Here is an 18,835-nt window from a genome sequence, read left to right on the forward strand (position 1 = left end):
TCAGAAGTCATGGGTTCTATGCAGACCTCATACATCTTCTTAATATCTTCTCTCTATATAGATTTTTCTTCTGTTTATTGGGCCCTTTCTTTCCAAGTGTCTTTTGTTTAACAATAACTTATTTCAAATCACCCCTAGAAATAAGCTTTCCAAGAAGCAAAGCTGACAGGGTTGTCCTTGGTTTTGCAGTCTGCTGGACAGACCTTTAGTATAAAATTGGAAATAAATCTGAATGACAGCGAAAGAAGCATTTGCCATTCTTTTGGCATTTGGAGATTTCATTCTAAATCAGGATGAAACTAACTTCCAAAATGTCAAGATCAGCAACAAAATTGAATTCATAGTCTTAACTTAATTCTTGCCTTTTGACTCTCACTTCCTAATATGAATCCTTCGCTTCAGAAGTGACCTGGAAGGTTACAATTCCCATAGTTAATTATGGGAATTCTCTCTCTTATATGGTTTCAGGTAATGATTTCACTGCATCATTTAAATATTTCCTTAATATTTTATACCCAACATCTGTAGCAAAAGACCAAAGAGTGAACTGTCAAATCCATGATGAAGTGTGTCTGCATCCTTCCTTTCTGCTACTGCAGGAAACCGAGATCAAGATCATGGTTTGCTGGCTTTCTGCATTTGAACAGATAGACAAACACTACTTTGGATTTCAAATTTCTTTGTTGTTTTTTTTTCCTCTGCTTTGAATTCAGATTGCATTTCAGATAAACTTTGAGAAATAAACTGGTTCAGGCAAGGTGTTAAGATCAGAATTCTCTTCTTTTTAAATTACTTTGTCACTTGAAACTTAAGCTCAAAGCATTATATTTTTGTCATACTTCCAGTGTTTCTCAGAAAGTTGCAGTGTATATAAGAAGGCAGAAATGGGAGACTGCCTTTCAGCATGCACAGTACCACTCTTGCATATTCTGGAGATGCTGTGCTGAATGCAAAGCCTTAAACTCTGAAACTGCTTAGAAGTTCACCAATTCAGTGTATTATCAAATTAGCCAGAGTTAAATGTCAATTCAAGCAAGAATGTCAGTGATATGCAAATAGTGATGTTGAAAATTGAGGCTATTGCTTTTTTTGTTTTGTTTTGTTTTTTCTATTTCTTTGCTTCTTTGCCACTGTTGCAAATTGCTTTGTAATTCCTAAGAAGAGTATGTCATAACTAATAGCACAGGTAGAAGCTTTATTCATTTTGTCTTTAAAGGCTATCTTGAAAATCTTCTCCTGTGTCACTAAGAGGCAATTTGGAAAGAAAAATCACAATTCTTTACTTCTTGTAGTAGTAGTTTTACAACATTCCAGAAAATTAGATGCTAGTTGGATTTCTTAGTTTATTTTTATGAAAATAGAATGTATATGATTATGCTTTTTCTGCTTGTGTTGATTTATAATGCATGTGGTGCTTTTCTGTGTACATCATTCTGTCAGTTTTGTTCCAGTAATATTGGTTTCAGTTGTCCAGTCTCAATCAACTTCACAGAAGCAGAGCAATCTAAATTATATTAAATTCCCAGGAGCTCCATGAAAAATATGACCAGGTAGAGGAAAGACACTATTTTAAACTTCCCTTGGGGGTGAAAAAATACACTGTTGCTTCAACCTCTATGAAATATCAGATAACCTATGAGGAGAGATAAATTAGGAATAATATAACCAAGCAAATATGTTTCATTTGAAGTGCAATAGCAAAAGATCCAACCTTCAGTTTAATTTCTTCTCCTACTAAGAAATCTTAGGTGACATTTTTGTGCAGTCAGGATATTAATAATCTCCTTCTCTTTCTCTCTCTTTCTCTCTTGTCTTTTGCCATCCCCTGCTTGTGGATTCTGTGATGTCTAGTAAGGATTGAACACATGCTACATACAGTCTTGGTATATTTTAGTTTAAAAGGCAAAGAGCCATAAGAAAAAGATCCATTGAAAGCTAAGTTTTATTAGTACTTTTACTCAAAATTCTTTCTTTGTATTGTGCTAGTCTTTGAAAGGAAGTCAATCAGAGAATAAAGTCCCAAGGAGAATAAATGAAAATATCTACTCTCTGAAACATGTTTAATGAATGTTATCTGCAATTCTTACTCATTCTTGTTTTTCAGATGAAGCAGATCGGTCATGATGGCTACAACCCCGCCTCTGTAGCTGAATGGCTGGATTCCATTGAACTGGGTGACTATACCAAATCCTTTCTAATTAATGGCTATACATCGATGGACCTTGTGAAAAAAATCTGGGAGATTGAATTAATTAATGTAAGTTGGTCAATTTATAGCAGTGGTTGCTCCAAAATATGTTATAGTACGTGCCTTTACGCAGGAAAGGAAAAGCACAAAAGCAAACCGCACTACAAATACTGTCATCAAGTACTGTTAATGATTACAGCTTTCATGCCTTTATCTAGGTTGACTGTACCCTTTGCTTCTATTTGCATTTTCATTGTCTTTAGTATGGCATTCTATCATGGCATCTGCCTTCAGGATGCTGAATGACATTTCAAAGTATATTTTTACTGTTTATAAATTGTACGTTCTCACTTACAGAGTGCCTAACAACAGTAGCTCTTATAAACACACAGGTTTTTTCCACATGCTTTGGCTAAATTAAACTTGAAAGAAAGAAACCCTAAATGTAGGCAAGTTATATTAACAGAACAAAATATTGTATTTAGTTACCACTTTTGTTTGAAACTTTGTTTACATAAGTCAGTTAAATTTGTTGCCTAAATATGGTCAACCATAAACTTTAAAGTGGACTGCACTGCATATTAACTTGGAATAAGATTAATTTTGTACTATTACAGTGAAGAAATTGAGAGTACAGCTTTACCATTGGAATTTTCGTGTAAGTTTTGTGTCTGGTACTGATGTTGTTTGCTTTTGTAAAAGATAGATGATTATAGCTTTGGATCTGCTGTGGCTTTTGAAATCGACTATATTGTCACCTTACCTGATCTTTAAGACAATCCCTACGTGAACAAAAGCTCAATGTCATATTTTATTAGCTCTTCCCCAAAAAAATTCTGCTCTTCCTTCCCGTGTAGAAGATACTGTGTCTCCACCTCTAATTAGTGCCTATCTGTCAGAGCAGTGAAAGGGCCACCAGAAGCCACAGGCAATCAGGTGTAAGATACAACTTCATTGTGGGGAATAGTTCTCAATTCCCTTCAAGCTAGAGAAATGGATAACATAAAAATGGTGCAAAGCCATGTTTCAACACAGTAACTGGTATACAAGTTACAAGCAGGTATAGCCCAGGACCCAGCCCAGCCCAGCACAGTGTTTAAAAGCAGAGGTATTATTAACTGAAAGGCAAAGCTACTACTTGTTAAAATTTCTTTTCTTTCTTTTTTTTTTTCCCCTCCCCCAGTTAATTTTAGCTTGCATGCAAATGTAGAATAAGAGTAAGGATTAGTCTGCCTTATATGTTCTGTCTGTTGCATTCAATGTATGTCGGAGGAGTATAAATGAAGTTTGGTTTTAATTGATGTGATGGGTGTCTGCTGCTATGCTACTTTTAACTGATTCTTTTTTCTATAAGTAGATGGAAATTTGTTAAGAACTGGGGACCCATTGCTCCAGAAGCTTATGTAGATGAACAGCCAGCACTGAGTTGAAAAAATAGAAATCTCTGCTCATGTTGTGTAACTTTATTTTGAATCCCAACCATTTTGCCATAATCAATTCACAAACAAATTACCTTTTAGCGCCCCCAAGTGGATCATTAGAGCTCATTAAAGACACAGTTTAATTCCAAATTTATTTAATTGTTGAAAAGAGAAGTAAGTGCCTGCACTGAAATTAACAGGAATACATTTCTGTAAAATTAGTATAAACCAAACCAGTATAAGTCCCTCTAATTTCAGGTGTTAACAGCCTGTTCTCAATTAATCCCTATGCATCTTGGGAAGATGCTCCTTATTGCCATCATTTGCAATAAGGAGCTATTAAACAGTTATTTAAATATTTTTCTGGTTGCATATATAAATTTCTCCCTGCTATTGGGTAATAAAGCATAGTGACTAAAGCAGTCACTAAAATTCTCAGAATTTTCGTTAGGGTCTAGCCAGTATTTATTTCCTTTCATTTTTCTGACTTTTCTAACCAGTCAGTGGCATCTAATCATAATGAAATAATTGCTAATTACAAGAAGCTGTGGCTCTGGAAAGTACTTATTGTTATTTTGCAGTATGGGTTGAGAGGAAATTTTCAGAAATGGACAAGAAATTGGTCTGAGGCATTGTGCAGTTTGGCTTATCTCTGACCTGCAGTCCTGCTGCCTGAAATCGATTTCAGAAGTTCCACCTCTTGTTCAGGCTAAGGCAAACAGGATCTTGTTACAGAAAGTTTTCATAAAGGAATCCATAAGCATCAAAGCCACTCTGGAATATAACAAGTGCTACAGATGCAACTTTTTCCTTTTAGCCATTGGTTAAACAGTTGAAGCCTCTGAATTTGACACAAAAGCCATTCTTATTTCTGTGCAAGGAACTCATTAATTCATATTTGGTGCTTCTTTCCATTTTGCTTTTGGGAAATTATTGATGGCTTATTGATGGGGTAGAAGCAGATTTGATGGTAAAGATAATATCTTTATTAAGTAAAATAGCATAACTGAAATGGCATGGGAGAGAAGGGAACATTTGATTTTTCACAACCTTTCACTACATTCTGAAAAATTAAAATTATTTACTATCTTCTTTCTATAATTTTAAGGTGGTGGATCAAGATCATGAAGTCATAGATTGTTTTTTGTACGTTAGTAGTAAGACTATCTTTTGTTATTATGGCATCTAATATGCTTTTACTTATAGCATACCTCTAAACTTTCATGTGTGATGCTGAGCAAGGTGCTTTTCTTCCATTTCAAGGTATAAATCTATTAATTTATTAAAGCAAACAGTCTTTTTTTTTTTTTTTTTTTTTTTTTTTTAAGACAGAAAGCAGGCAGTATATTCTGAAATTATATATATTCTCTCTGCAACTAAATCAATCTAGCTACCTTATTGGCAGAGAGAAACAAATTTAAGATGCAGGTTCCTGCTGCAATTCACTGTCTGCTCTAATTTGTGTACTAGTCTCCTCTGAACTTTTAGGTATACATATATCTAATGTGTATTCCTTCAAGCACAGTCAAGCGGCTGTTACTTAAAGCAATTGAATCAAACTTTAAAAAGCTATTAGCTTGTGTTTCTTGTTAGCTTCTGCCACCCTCCTCAGTCTGTCTTCAAAAATACTGTCTTTGAAATTTAGATTCTGTTTCACATATTTATTTGTCATTTAGATCAAGAATTGTCCCAGATTCATTGCCTTCATTAATTTCTCAGGAATGTGCTTTCTGGGAAGGATAGTTCAAACTGTCTTGTCTTCACAGTATAAGTATTCGGGGTATGCTTTCTCCCAGAACTGGCTTTTCCAATACTTCTGGTTTTGTCTCTGAGATTCCTTGGCTCACTAGAAAGGTCAAATTCTGTACTCAGATTCAGATACCATTTATTCAATGTTGTAGCTGTGTGGAACTTCTCTGGAAAATATCTAATCTGCTGGAAAAAATCTACTATGTTTTGAAATCCCCTAACCCATCTAAAGCATATATCTGTGCTTTAAACTATAAACATTCTTCCATATGACTAATCACATTATTCTTGTCTGTTATCCTGGATTACTTATGTAGCCCTCCCCCTCTGGGAGTCACTCTGTTTGGGGAGCTTTTACTAAAGAGATTCTTCATGCAAGATATAAACAAGGTAAAAGCACAGAATGAGTTATTTGTTGTCTAAAACGCACAATACATTGCAGGACTAATGAACTAAGCTTTAAGTCACCCCCCACAAATGAGTCACTCAGTGTAATGGCGAAGTAGTCATCAGGTAGCGAATCTCTGGCTTCTGCTGCTCTTGGAGCAGGGTTATCTATGATGCTGCTGAATTGCTTTCTTCTGATCCCCTTTTTTCCTCAGGATTTTATGCCTTTTAATATGAGCGTTGTTGTTCTTGAATCCTTGAGGTGCCAGTTTCCCCATCTCAACAATCTGATGCCTTCAATTTTACCTTTCTTATCTGGCATGCTTTTAGCCTGTGTACTCTCCTAAAGCTCCTTCTCACACCCTAGCAATTTTCTTGGAAAAAAAAAAAAAAAAACTGAGAATGGTTACACAGCTGTGTTTTTCTGAAAGTAGGCCTTGAATCACAGATAGATTAATTCCTGGGAGGAAGGTTACATGTAAGTGGCCTGGTTTACATTTTTTTCTCAAGAAGTTCATCCTGTATAGTGAGCCTCTTCTGTTTTTGTACAGAGATCTTTCAAATGAGTGATTCAGTCATTTCTTTAGAATTAATGTTTAACAAATTGTTGCATATATTCCATTACATTCCTGATTTTGAGCTTTTGGGGAAATATTCTTCATGCATTCTTTCAAAACTTGCATTCCTGGTTTCTATTTGGACGTGATGATTGCTGTTAAGGATTAGATCAGAGATACTGGGGAGAGAAAATAGCCACCAATGAACTATCTTCCATTAGTTTATATTTGAATACTTTAGACTATCTGTAATATTGCCAACAAGTTGCACAGTTTAAATATGTACTGTGTGAAGAAGTGATCCTTTATTTGAAGCTGCTACTGCAACCCACTATTTTTTGTAGTATAGTAACAAAAGTTCATTAAAATGGCCATGCTGAAACAGATCAGAGGTTCTGTATGCTACACTGTGTCACCCATAAAACTGACCTTAAACGGGTGATGAGGGAAGGCTGTGCACAAAGGATAATCATATAATGAGCTGTCTGCACAGCATTCTTCCAGTTGTTAATCACTTTCAGCTGAAGGACTTCTGAAACAGTTTTGTAATGTTACCACTAGTCTTCTTTCCAATGCAATTTATAAATATATTGAACAGCAGAAATCTGTTTACAGATCTCCTCAGAATTTCGCTAGGAACCTGCTTCCACTCTGAAAACTGTTGTTTTTTCCTACAGTTTCCTATTTTAACTGGCTATTTAGCTGCAAAAGACCCCTTTTCTTATGGCATCATGCCATGACTGCTATATTTTTTTACAAGATTTGTCAAAAGACTTTAGAAACCCAGACAAGCAGATCATCAACTTTATGTAGTTTTGTCTGTTTCAAAGAGCTCCAATAAGATTTTGAGATGTGAGGTACCTTTACAACAGTCACTTCTTTCTGGTTGCATTTATCTATGTGTCCACTACTAGGATATGCTATTAAATTCCTGGGACAAGCTTAGAAACCTTTATTTCCAAATTTGCACATCATTACTAGCAATTCCAGAAATTTATTCTTGAATTCCTTTTCTATTTATCTTTTATGTGCTGTGGTTCATTTTACACTTGTATCGATTCTCCTTTCAGTAATCTCTCTTGCAAACTGAAGTTTTGCAAAATGGCTAAACTTCACTTGCCATTTGATACTTCCAGAAATCCTTGTGCTGTATCTTTCTAGTCCATCTTTGTATAGCTTTAAATGCACAGAGTGCCTGCTATCCATGTCTAGTTTCAAAGTCAGAGTTACTTTATTCATATTTAACTTGCACCTATAGATATAAATGATTGCAATCTTTGTACTGAGCTTAGCTCTCAAAGCTCTTCTGAGGCATTAGTCAACTAATACACCTCCAATGTCAGTACGAGTTATAGTCTCTGCTTAAAGGACTTGAAAATGAATCACAGACTGCATTCAGATTTCTTGATTAGGTTAATGTTTTGCTTAGCAGCCTCCCTACCTATTCCAATAGAACAGATAGCAACTCCATAGCTTGTCTTAGTAGTACATGCCAAATGGATGGCTTTTTGTACAGTTCTCACTTGACAACTTAATTTCCTATGCTCCTTGGAATGAAAGACACCCTTTTTTTTAGGAGGGCTGTCCTTCAGATTCTATTTGACAAATTGTTCTGCAACTCTTCTCTTGTTATTAGTTAATTTCCCAGGTGTACCACTCTGCAGAGGCAGGTTTTGAAGAACAATGAAACATTACATCTCAATAACATTCTCATACGTTGCGATTGTAGATCTACAATTTCTATTCCTTTTCCTCTCTGCCTTAGAGCTCCATGCTAGATTTTAGCTCACTGAAAGGAATTGAGAGAACACGGAGCCACAGTCCCAAAGATACTGCTGACTAATAAGGATGTCCATAGCTCTTCCTGTAGTTGCTGTAGACTGAAGTCTGCATTAGCAGTATATTCTGTAGAATCTCAACTTACTAGGAATCATATTCAAAATAAGTTCCATCAGTGTTCTAGAAAATTCCCTAGTTGCTTATGTATTTCAAATCACATAATCCATAGATGGGTCTGACACTGAACAGCTTTCATCATGATGCATTATTTCTTGATAATAAGAAATTTCTTGAGCTAAGACGTGTATGTGGATTTACTCAGTTGCTCCTACGTTAGTAGAGCAATGCCTCAAATGGCATTACATTATTTTGTGTGAGCTACTACGCTAGTAAGTAACAGTAAATTACTCTATTTCCTTTGGAAATGGGATCAGTAGGTTCACTGCATGTAGAAGAAAAGTTATGAAATATTATACAAATAGCATTTTTTCTCCATACATGACTGCTGTGTAGATTTTGTTCAGCCACAGCACTCACAGGTGTCTCAAAAGGCTTTTAATACATTTTTGTTCCTTTTGCAAGTAGGAAATACGTAACAATTGCAGTCATGTAGTAAATTTCTTCCATTGGATCTTGCATTTGAAAACATTCTATAGTCAGATTCTTCCTGCATTAGCAGCACCATCAGTCACTCAGTTTGTAAATAATGGTGGATTTTATATTTTGAAACAGTTTTTATGTTGTAGTGTTTCAGTGGTGATTTCTAGAAATGTTAATGAAAGCCGTTATATTGTGAAGATGTCCATAAGCCAGTACTGCAGCTTCATGATAAGTTTAACTCTTACGTACAAGCTCTGCATATAACATTTTGCATAAATAGTGATCTCAGCCTCTTGAGCTATTTGATGTGAAACTTCCATCTGTTCCTGATGGTAATGCAAAATACCTTTTAAATATGTCATCATCTTTTGCCTACACTGTTATTTGCAAAAGATCAAGAGACAACATAAAGCATGGCAATTTCTTCAAGACATCCACTGTTTACCTCTTTCTACTTCTACCTTGAATTGTAACAGTGATCATAGCTGGAGGAGGTGGGAGGAGAAACACTTATTTTAGTTTAAATACAGTGCTTTGGTTCAAATACAGGGAAGCAAAGGAAGAGAAAACATTTGCACTATGGGCATTTTCACAGCATTTACTTTTTTGATATAATTCTCTTTTAATCTGTCTGGTATCATTTTGCGCTACAGATTATGAATGTAGAAAAGACTACATAAGCACTTTGCCATAATTTCCCTAATTCTGTATTTGTATTTCCTTGTATTTTGACAACAATAAAAAACATGCTTTCTGATAGCAAACATTGTAAAATAATCATATTTAATCTTTAATCACTGAAATCTTCTGATTTGTTTTTAGTAACTTTCCCATTTTGTCCATTTATTTCTGAATTTAAGGGTTTCAGTCATATCAAAATATGTTTTTTAACAATGACTTTTACCTCTTTTCTGAGGTAAATCTTTGCTCTTATCATAGAATTCTTAAAACCAAGGCTTTGCTTTTTTTTTTTTGGCTCTCTCTTTCTCTCTTTTTTCTTTTCATCTGCCCCACGCACTCTTCAAAACAAATTACAATCAGGCAGTGATTGGCAGCAATTTTTAGTACTAATAATCAAAGCTGAGCAATTTTAGCACCTATTGTGTTCCACCTGCAGGATCATTTTCTTGTCCTGTAACACACTGGTAGCACAAATGATTGATTTATAATGCAAGATAATTTTTTTATTAAAGCAACCTACTCTGCCTAGTGCCAGAGAGGTTATTGTCTCTGAAGTATCCTTGTAAAATCTTCTTCCATTCAGGCAGCAAATAAATTACCTTATTTTCTGATTTTCTCTCAAAATCTTTGTGTTCTGTAAGGTGGTTCACATTTAAGATTCAGAATGTAATCTCCAGAAAGGAGATTACAGCTGAAGAAGATATAGCCAAGAATTCTTGTTCCCTTTAAATAAGCCAGACAGTAACCTCTCCTCACAGCCCACAAGCTCTCTACAAAAACAAAACAAACAAACAAAAAAGAAGGAAACAAAATAAATAGTCACTAAATATTTTGTTGTCCTGGGCAATGATTTGTTCTGTCTTTAGTACCTCAGAAAAGCTTGGGATAAAGAGTTATATTTTATCAACTTAACCTTTTCAGTGTTCGGAAACCTGCAAGAAAAATGAATTACTATCTAAAAATAATGTCCTTTTTTGGATCCTGCAATCTGATGTTAGTGTAGATATTTTAGACAGATTCTATTTTGAATTTTGCCCTCGAAACATGCAGTCTTTGCATGCATTGCAATACATTCATTACAGTAATAATTGCACAGTGTAATAAAAGGTGATTCCTCTAGGATATTTCATTTAGATTTTGATTCTTGTAAATTACTTGTGCTAGTTTTGCTGGAGTAAATTGCTTGTGTCAAATGTGTTCATTTGCTACCCTCGAAAACTACTTCTGGCCTATGGCATTTTAAAATAGATTATGCTGATTGAAGGTCATTATAAAGTGCCTGAAGTTTGTGGTAGATAAAAGCAAATGAACACAGTGATGGTAATGTTATAAAGCAGTAGTTCTGCTTTTACTTTAACAAAATTTGGCCGATTATAAAAATCATAATGAATTTGCACGGAAATAAAACTGCAGAATTTATTACATAATGGTTTCAAGGAGTATGGTACCATTCTGATGCTTTTTTAAAATTGCTGCCATTTTCAACTAACTCTCAGCAGTGTGCAAAGGAGAACTCTTTCCCCTTTAAGATATTTTAATTTTTTTCCTTCTCTTTTGCATTATAGGATATTGTGATAGGTTTATTTCCAATAAAAACTCCCAAGAATGATATCAGATCTCACTTCAACTAGCATCACTTGTCTTTTGTTCACAAACGGTTTTGATAGTTAAGGATAGAGAGGAATGAATGGCAGTCATTTTAGTTATAAGGATGTTGAAGATCACAGGCGTTTTAGAAATATTTTCCCTGCACAGCAGATTTTGTTAACATTCTCAGGTGTAAGAGCAAGTGCAGTGCTGTGCCACATAGACCTATCAGAGTGATTAATGTACCAGAAATAGGACAGCAGCATTATCCTGTGTCTTCTGTCTTATTCTCACTTCTCACGTTGTTCAGAGCTAGCTTGAATTTCCCTGCAATCCACTGCATTTGTATCATACAGGCACAGTCCTGGATTTAAAAAAGAGAGAAAAGTATTATATTCCAAAGGAGTAATAGGATTAAGGCCAGAATTTTTCAGCATCACAAAGATGAATTTAAAAAAAAAAAAATAAGAGAGAGAAAATGCAATTAAACATTTTTATGTGCCATGCAATTCAAAGATATATTCAGATAATAAATTATAACTTAGCTGTTGCAAACCTGTTATTCTGTTCATGGAAAAAAATAGACCTTTCTCATTTTATGGGGTTCAAAAGAGAAAGTCAGCCTCAAAACCTCTTACAGTGTTTATCTGTGTTTGTCAATGCGTCAGACATTTGATTTAGGTGCACTAATGACAGATTCTAGTGGCTAGATGCCACTAGAAAAACAGAGTTTGATATTACTTATACTATTTTTCAGGCATTGAAAGCTGGATCATAACCTCTCTGAGCCAAAGTTAGGTTCCCTGACTACATTCGCTGGGTGTATATATATTTTTGCTGGATGCTATTTAACTGTTTTCTCCATCATGGGAAAGAATTTTTTTGTCATCCCCTCTTCCACATGCATGTTCTACTTGAAGATGGGAAGTGCTCAGTCAAAATGTCTTTGTTTCATATATGAAAAACAATATATGAAAATATATGAAAATATATGAAAAAATATATGAAAATATGAAAAATTTCATATATGAAACTTTCCAGTAAGCTAGAAAGAAGAGCATATACAATCATGAGCACACATGAAGCTGCAGCAGAATTATGCAGAGCTGAGTACTTTAAACATTTGTGCTCCCACTTGCAATATGGTTCTACCATGTTTTAGTGAATGTAAGCAAACACAAAGCAGATTGTGCTTCCCATCTAAGAAGTTACATTTAGTTAGGATTTATATCAGCAAAAATATCAAAGCTATACCTGAGGAGGATGGGTGGCAAAGCACCGGGCTAGTTCATAAACTTACATTATTAAAGAGTTGTTAGAGATCTAGGCTGTTTCTTTTGCTGAAGCTGAGAGCAATTTGCAAGCAGAAATAATTCTTACCTGCTCTTAACAGACATCCACACACACAAAAAAAAAGGTCATTTTCTTGGGTTATGTACTTTGATCTGGGAACGTTTTTTTCTTAATCTGTGGCTCCCTGGGATGTAGAAGCAGTAAGATGTGACTTCAAGTGAGAGGAAAAAAAAATTAAAGATGTTCAGTATGTCTCTAAGCATATGGGGTGGTTGGCTTTGGAAATTCACTGGAACAAAAGCGTGGGAAAAAGGAAACAGAACTGGAGACAGTAATAACTGAGGGAGTTTATGCAAGGATGAGATGGTGAGAGTGGGAAACAAATGCCATTAAATTGCTTATTAAAGAAGGTTAGAAATACACAGGAGAATAACATACACATACAATATATAAGCATCATTTGAAAAAAAAAAAAAAAAAGTCCTTACTTTATATCTACAATGTAAATAAATGGCTACATTCATGTATAGCAATTTTTTTTCACATTTAGGTATTCCATTCTGCTTTGGTCTTCAAATTTGTTAGCTTTTTGTTAGCTTGCTGGCTCTTTATGGCAGGTAGTTGCCTTCATGGATGGCTAGAGAGCTCCTAGAACACTCTCTGAAGTATGTCCTAAAATTACAGGTTCTCTCAGTATTCTTCCTACTGTTATTAGTAAACAATTACAGGAAATCAAAATGATAATTTACAGAAAAAAAATGGAAGATGACTACGTCATAAAAGAATAAAAGGAATAAAACATGGATATTGTTCCAGGTAAGATTTGAGTCAATAATACTTGACAGTTTAAGGAAGGTTCTTTGAAGATATTTCATTTAAGCTAATGTAAAAGGCAAGACAAAACATTTTCCTAGGGATTTTGGTCTAATTTAATTCATTTTTACACCATAACATTTTGAATATGGTCTCTGGAATTCAGATAAGGAACAAAAGCAAACTGGCTGTTGTGTTCTCTGCATTTCCTCAGGGATTTAGCATAGATTATTTCACCACGTCAAGGATAAAACCCCTCACTCTCTGCAGGAGGAGCTGTTAAGCTGAGATTTTGTGTTTATTGCTGACAATTTTTAATATTTCCATAAGCAACAGAATTTTAGCATTCCTGTTTTGTTGTTATTGCTGTTCTAATAAGTATTTCTTCTTCTGTGTAAGTACGCAGTGAACTACTGAGAGTCAAAAAAGATATTACTCATAATGCAGTACAGACCCACTAACAGAGAAGTGAAAACATTTATTTGGTTCTGAAACTCACTTTGTTTGACTGTAAATGTACTCAGAGGGTCTGAATTGTAAATCTTCTGATGGGAAAATGTCAAGGTAAGTTTAAATAAGAATCAGAAACATGTGTAGTGATACTGCAGAAATCTGTCATCAGAATCACAACAGGCATAATTCTAAATACTTAAAATCTTATGCTCAGATTCTTTGTCACATCCTGTTGATATTTTTCAAGTAGCAAAATTAAATAACTAACTAAATAAATAAAAAGAAAACTCCAGTTATCTGTCAAAGTGAGTGAAGGATGATGTGGTAAGGGAGATACCTGTGTATAACAAAGCATATTATTGAATTGTAAAAGAGATGAGTATTACTGATAATACCCACAGTCAGTCTTCACACACAACTATGAGTACAATAATAAAAAAGTAGCGTGCTTTATTTATTTTGGAAGCTAGCTGACACTTCTCCCTGAAGAATGCCATGTAGAATCAATTCCTTTTATTGTTTGTGTTGTTTTCTGCTTCAGCCTTTTTGTCTCAAGGGCTGTTTCCATGAAGATGTTTCAGAGCTCTGTTAGCTATTGCTGCTAGCTTCCCACCTGAGTTTCTTGTCCTGTTCAGCTGGCATGCTGAAAGTAAGTTGTAATGACCCTTAAAGAACAAATGCTGCTCATTGCAGTGTACATTCTGAGAAATATTTGGAGGTTTTGTATCTTTGATGTTTTCTTCAGTGTAGTTGAAAAGTTGACTTGGGGATGTGTGTGTCATTGTGTGTGCATTCTTGCATGCACATGCTGTATGTAAAATCCTGGAGGTCTCTATCTTCCCATAAATCTGCAATATTTTTGTAACCCAGCATGCTTATTCAGTGCTTTTGTGTGGTGTTTTGTTTTGGTTTTTTTTTTTTTTTTTGGTTTTTTTTTTCTTTTGTTTTTTTTTTTTGGTGAGGCTCTTGAGAATGCTTTAAATGTACAAGCTGACTATTGAAGTAATGTACAGTGAGATTTATAGATGATACGTAAAGATGTATTTATTAATATAAAAATGGAACATACACAAAGTATATTTTGTATAGCAAAACAATCATTTGAAATTTCAGAGATTTTGTAAGAAATCATTCGCATTTTCTTTAACTTGTGTAAAATGTACCAGGTCATATGCTGCTTTAACAAAAGAGTAGCAAAAGAGTATCCCTATGAAGAGATAAAATTCAGCTGCTGTCTGTGTCACTGGAATTCACATTTACAATTCAGACACAGTCATGGGAGATACATGTCTAGATTCTTGTTCTAATCATTGAAGAGATGCAGTCTTTTCTTTGATATGAATCATCCCATCATAAAGCAAATGCTTAAAATGCATCAGATGACTCATGCCTTAAAGGTGCCTGTTTCTTTCTTTTGAGTTAAAGAGATCCAACCCTTACTCAGGTACCTACGTTGCTGTTGAGGATATTTGTGTTCTATAAAATGAATACCCTTCTAAATCTGAACATGACATCGTACATGAGAAAATAGAATAGGAATTATTGACAAAAAAAAAAATAATCTGGGAAACATAATTAGCTATAGTCAGAAAAAAGAAAAAAAAATTGAAAAAAAAAACAACCTGTGCACAAACAAAGAACATACACAAAAGAAAGCAGTCCCAGTGCAGAGCATGTTGCCTTAGGGCCCTGTTTCTCCACTGTGTAAACATACTGGAAAGCCTTGGTATGTTCTGAGAACATTATTTTAGTTCATTATCTTACACTAACACATTTTATCATTAAAAATTATTGGATATACCAGGCTGCTAAATACAGCTTACTCCTTAGAAAAGTTATATACCTGTTGTTTTTTCATTTTGTTCTATTTTTTTTTTTTTTCAGTTCTGCAGCTATATGTCACATTTACTTCTATGGCAATTGTATTACCAAACAAAAGAAATTTTGCCATATCTTTTATAACCAACACTCTTAGCTACTGGAAGGGTAGCTTAAGTAAATAGTATTTCATTTTTAGTCTCACTTCAGTAACATGCCTTTTGGTGAAAAAGTCTAGAATTATCTTCTATAAAACAGGTTTTCAGATTGTTTTTTTTAAATACATGTGCCCTGTCCTGAGGTGGTATGTCAAATTATGTGTCTCTTATTCAGGCAAGGCAGATCCAATTCAAGTAGCACCTGTTATCTAGAAAACTTCTACAGACATTTTTCTAGTCTGTTAGAATATGTGGCCCAGAAGGAATGAAATTTGATTATGCTTTGCTAATACTGAAGACAGAAGAGCCACACAAGCAGAGTCATTGGGTCCCACTCACTTAGAATGCCAACAAGTTTGAATATAGTTTGAATATAGCTTGTAGTAAGCTATCAGAATATATTGTGAATTTTCATTAATATTTCTGTGCATTGTTTCATAGCGTTTTGCACATAGCACCACAAAGATAGTAACATATGCTTCTGTTTTGATATATTTCTGCTTTGAAGATACCAGTAAAAGAATTAAACACTATTATCAATACCTCTGTGGAGTCCGGAAGAGACCTGACAGAACTCTATATTATATGTAAAAACAGTAAGGTATCAGAATAATGTATTAGACAAACAATCATTTAAAAACATAAAAACATTTTAAAAGTAAGGGAAAAACAGTGGTGTGCAGTAAAATAACAGTACTGCAGGGCAAGGATATGAGTCAGAACTCACAGGAGTCTCCCTGTCTGTAACTTCTGTAGTTCAATGGTAATACCATATTTTAACTTTCCTATAAAGAGGAGTATGTTGCTACTTCTAGCATCGTAGAGTCATTGTAATAAGTGAAAGCTCCACTAGGTGGTCCTGGTGCTCTTCTAACAAGTATCAGTAATGTTAGTGCATGGCAATTACATATTTTTTTCCTTTTCTCTTCTTTTTCCCCCCATATTGTTTTCTTAGCTATTGTGAGTATGTCAGAAGTGAAACATTCAGCTATATGTAAAATGGCTATCTTAATAATATCTTTATTGGTTAAATAGAGAATACTCTTGGTCAAAGGTGTGACACTTATACAGTGAAATTCCATTGGTAATTATAGTTAGTATTTATCAGACAAACTGCTAAAGCTGCGGTTTAATTAAGACCTAAAGTTCTTCTTCTTGAACTGTACTGTATAATCACAGTAAACTTGTAATTATTTTCCTTTCAGTAAGGTATCATTAATCTAGTATAATTTTAAATGTGTATACTTACTGCGTATACAGCGTTGCTGTCATTTAGGGTGGTGTGTGTCTGAAGAACCAAGAGCAACTCTACAATCACACACAGAATCACAGAGTCACAGAATTGTAGGGGTTGGAAGGGACCTCCAGAGATCATTGACTCCAACCCGCCTGCCAAAGCAGGTTCCCTACAGCAGGTCACACAAGTAGGTGTCCAGGCGAGACTTGAACATCTCCAGAGAAGGAGACTCCACCACCTCCCTGGGCAGCCTGTTCCAGTGCTCCGTCACCCTCACTGTAAAGAAGTTCTTGCGCACATCTTTGCAGAACTTCCTATGCTGCAGTTTCTGGCCATTTCCCCTTGTCCTGTCTCCACACAGTGCTGAAAAGAGTCTGGCCTCGCCACTCTGCCCCCCACACCACAATCATGGGAATTTTCTTTTTTATGGGCCATTGCTAAAGGTAGAGTGGTGGTTTAAATGGATCTCTACTCTAGAGCTCTGTGACGTTTCTGTGCAAACTTTTGAATTTATTTATCGTCTTACACTTACCACCTTTTCCTTTTTCACCTCCTTTGTTTCACAAATACCAACTACTTTTTCTCTCAGATGGCCTGGAATATGCAGCTTGAGATAGACTATTTGGATATCATCAGCTGGTATTTACCTCTAAAGGTTGCTGTTTTACACATCTTTGTGTTGAAACACTTGCCCATATCTCCCAGATGTGTCAGTCTGATCTGGTGGAAGTAGTTAATCATTGTTGCAAATCTTGTTCTATTGGATATGTACAGAGTATGTTCTTAGTTCTACAGAAAGCTTTTTAAAAAAGGTATATATATATATTTTTCTGTCTTTCATACCATTCCTTCTGGTTATTTTTGCTACCATCATTCATGTTATTAATGCTTGGTAACTTCTCCAAACATTTCCACAGACTACAGAACTCAGTTTGCTTCAGGTGTGCTTGCATTTTCCTAATAAAATAGTGAATGCGTTTCATAGGAGTGTTCATGGGAGATTCTTGCTTATCATTAAAATAATGTTTCGTCTATTAAAAATGTTTCATCTAATGCCACGCTATACAACCTGGAGGGAATTTTGGCTAGATTGATGTCCCATTTTACCAAAGCAACCTTCTTGCTCTCTTTCATGACAGATGTAGATTGGAAATCAATTTCAGTCATTGGACAATATAGAGATGTGTTCTTGTACACAAGAATGGTAAAAGATTGCAACAGCAAACCTTGATTAAGAGGAGTAAACCATTTGGAAAAGGATAAGGACATGCTTTGATTTGGCTGGCAGTCATAAAAAGCTTCATCTTTCTATGCAGAGGAGAAAGGCACCTTCAGAAAACACTTAAACTGAGAAAGTGGTCCATTTTTTCTAAAACTCATATTTTATTCTGCCATAGCTAACCATCCATATCAGAAGTATTGTAAACCTGAGGTCTAAATGCTTTCTAGGCTGTAGAAGGCTTCACTAAAATGCCACATAAATAGAAAATAGGCAGTGGACAGTGATTTATGTACTGAAAAGTCCTTTTGAGATCTGTTAATTCAGAAAACATAAGACTAGTTAGACTGAGGTATTACAACACAGATGTGTTGTAAGAAATTAATTCTTTGTAGCCCAATCTTAATTAAGCAGGAATGCATGGGTTTATGGTTTTTTTTCTGTCAAAGTTTGTTATTGAACTTGGAACAGGTGTAATTTTGAAAGACAAAAGCTGCTCACTCTTGATGTTTGAAGCCCAGAACATTATGTGTTGACAAACAATGAAAGTCTGCTTTCCACATACTTTAACCATTGTTGCTCAACAGGGACTGTCATTGCAACCAGGCAGACATAAGGCATTTGTGGCTTGAAGCATCATCAAGGAACATTGTTCTTTTTCTTTTTTTCTTTAAGTAGTACAACAGGTGAAGTAACACTACTGTGTTTGATGTCTGCCCACAAGCTCTGCCTTTAACAAAGGAATAGTACTTAGTTATAGTCTGCCATCATTCATGATCTAAAGGAGTCATATGTAGCATGAAACCAAAATTTTCTGCCAACATTTGGGTGTTTCCAGTTTGTCTTTCTCCCAGAGATAAAAGAGCAGTGAAGTGAATCATGCTGGCACAAACCA

General features: G+C 35.0%; 1 protein-coding gene across 7 annotated transcripts in view; it reads left to right on the forward strand.

Annotated features, from left to right (window-relative positions):
- ANKS1B (ankyrin repeat and sterile alpha motif domain containing 1B) overlaps positions 1-18,835 on the forward strand; it is a gene marked incomplete at both ends in the record, with an annotated part of 401,710 nt that overhangs the window by 246,195 nt on the left and 136,680 nt on the right. For all 7 annotated transcript variants that reach the window (XM_079549707.1, XM_079549711.1, XM_079549708.1 and 4 more), the window contains one exon: positions 2,105-2,257. In XM_079549707.1, the coding sequence (XP_079405833.1) occupies positions 2,105-2,257 (153 nt within the window). The remainder of the gene's footprint in view (positions 1-2,104; positions 2,258-18,835) is intronic.

The sequence above is a fragment of the Tetrao urogallus genome (assembly GCF_951394365.1).
Source record: "Tetrao urogallus genome assembly, chromosome: 1".
Taxonomy (NCBI): domain Eukaryota; kingdom Metazoa; phylum Chordata; class Aves; order Galliformes; family Phasianidae; genus Tetrao; species Tetrao urogallus.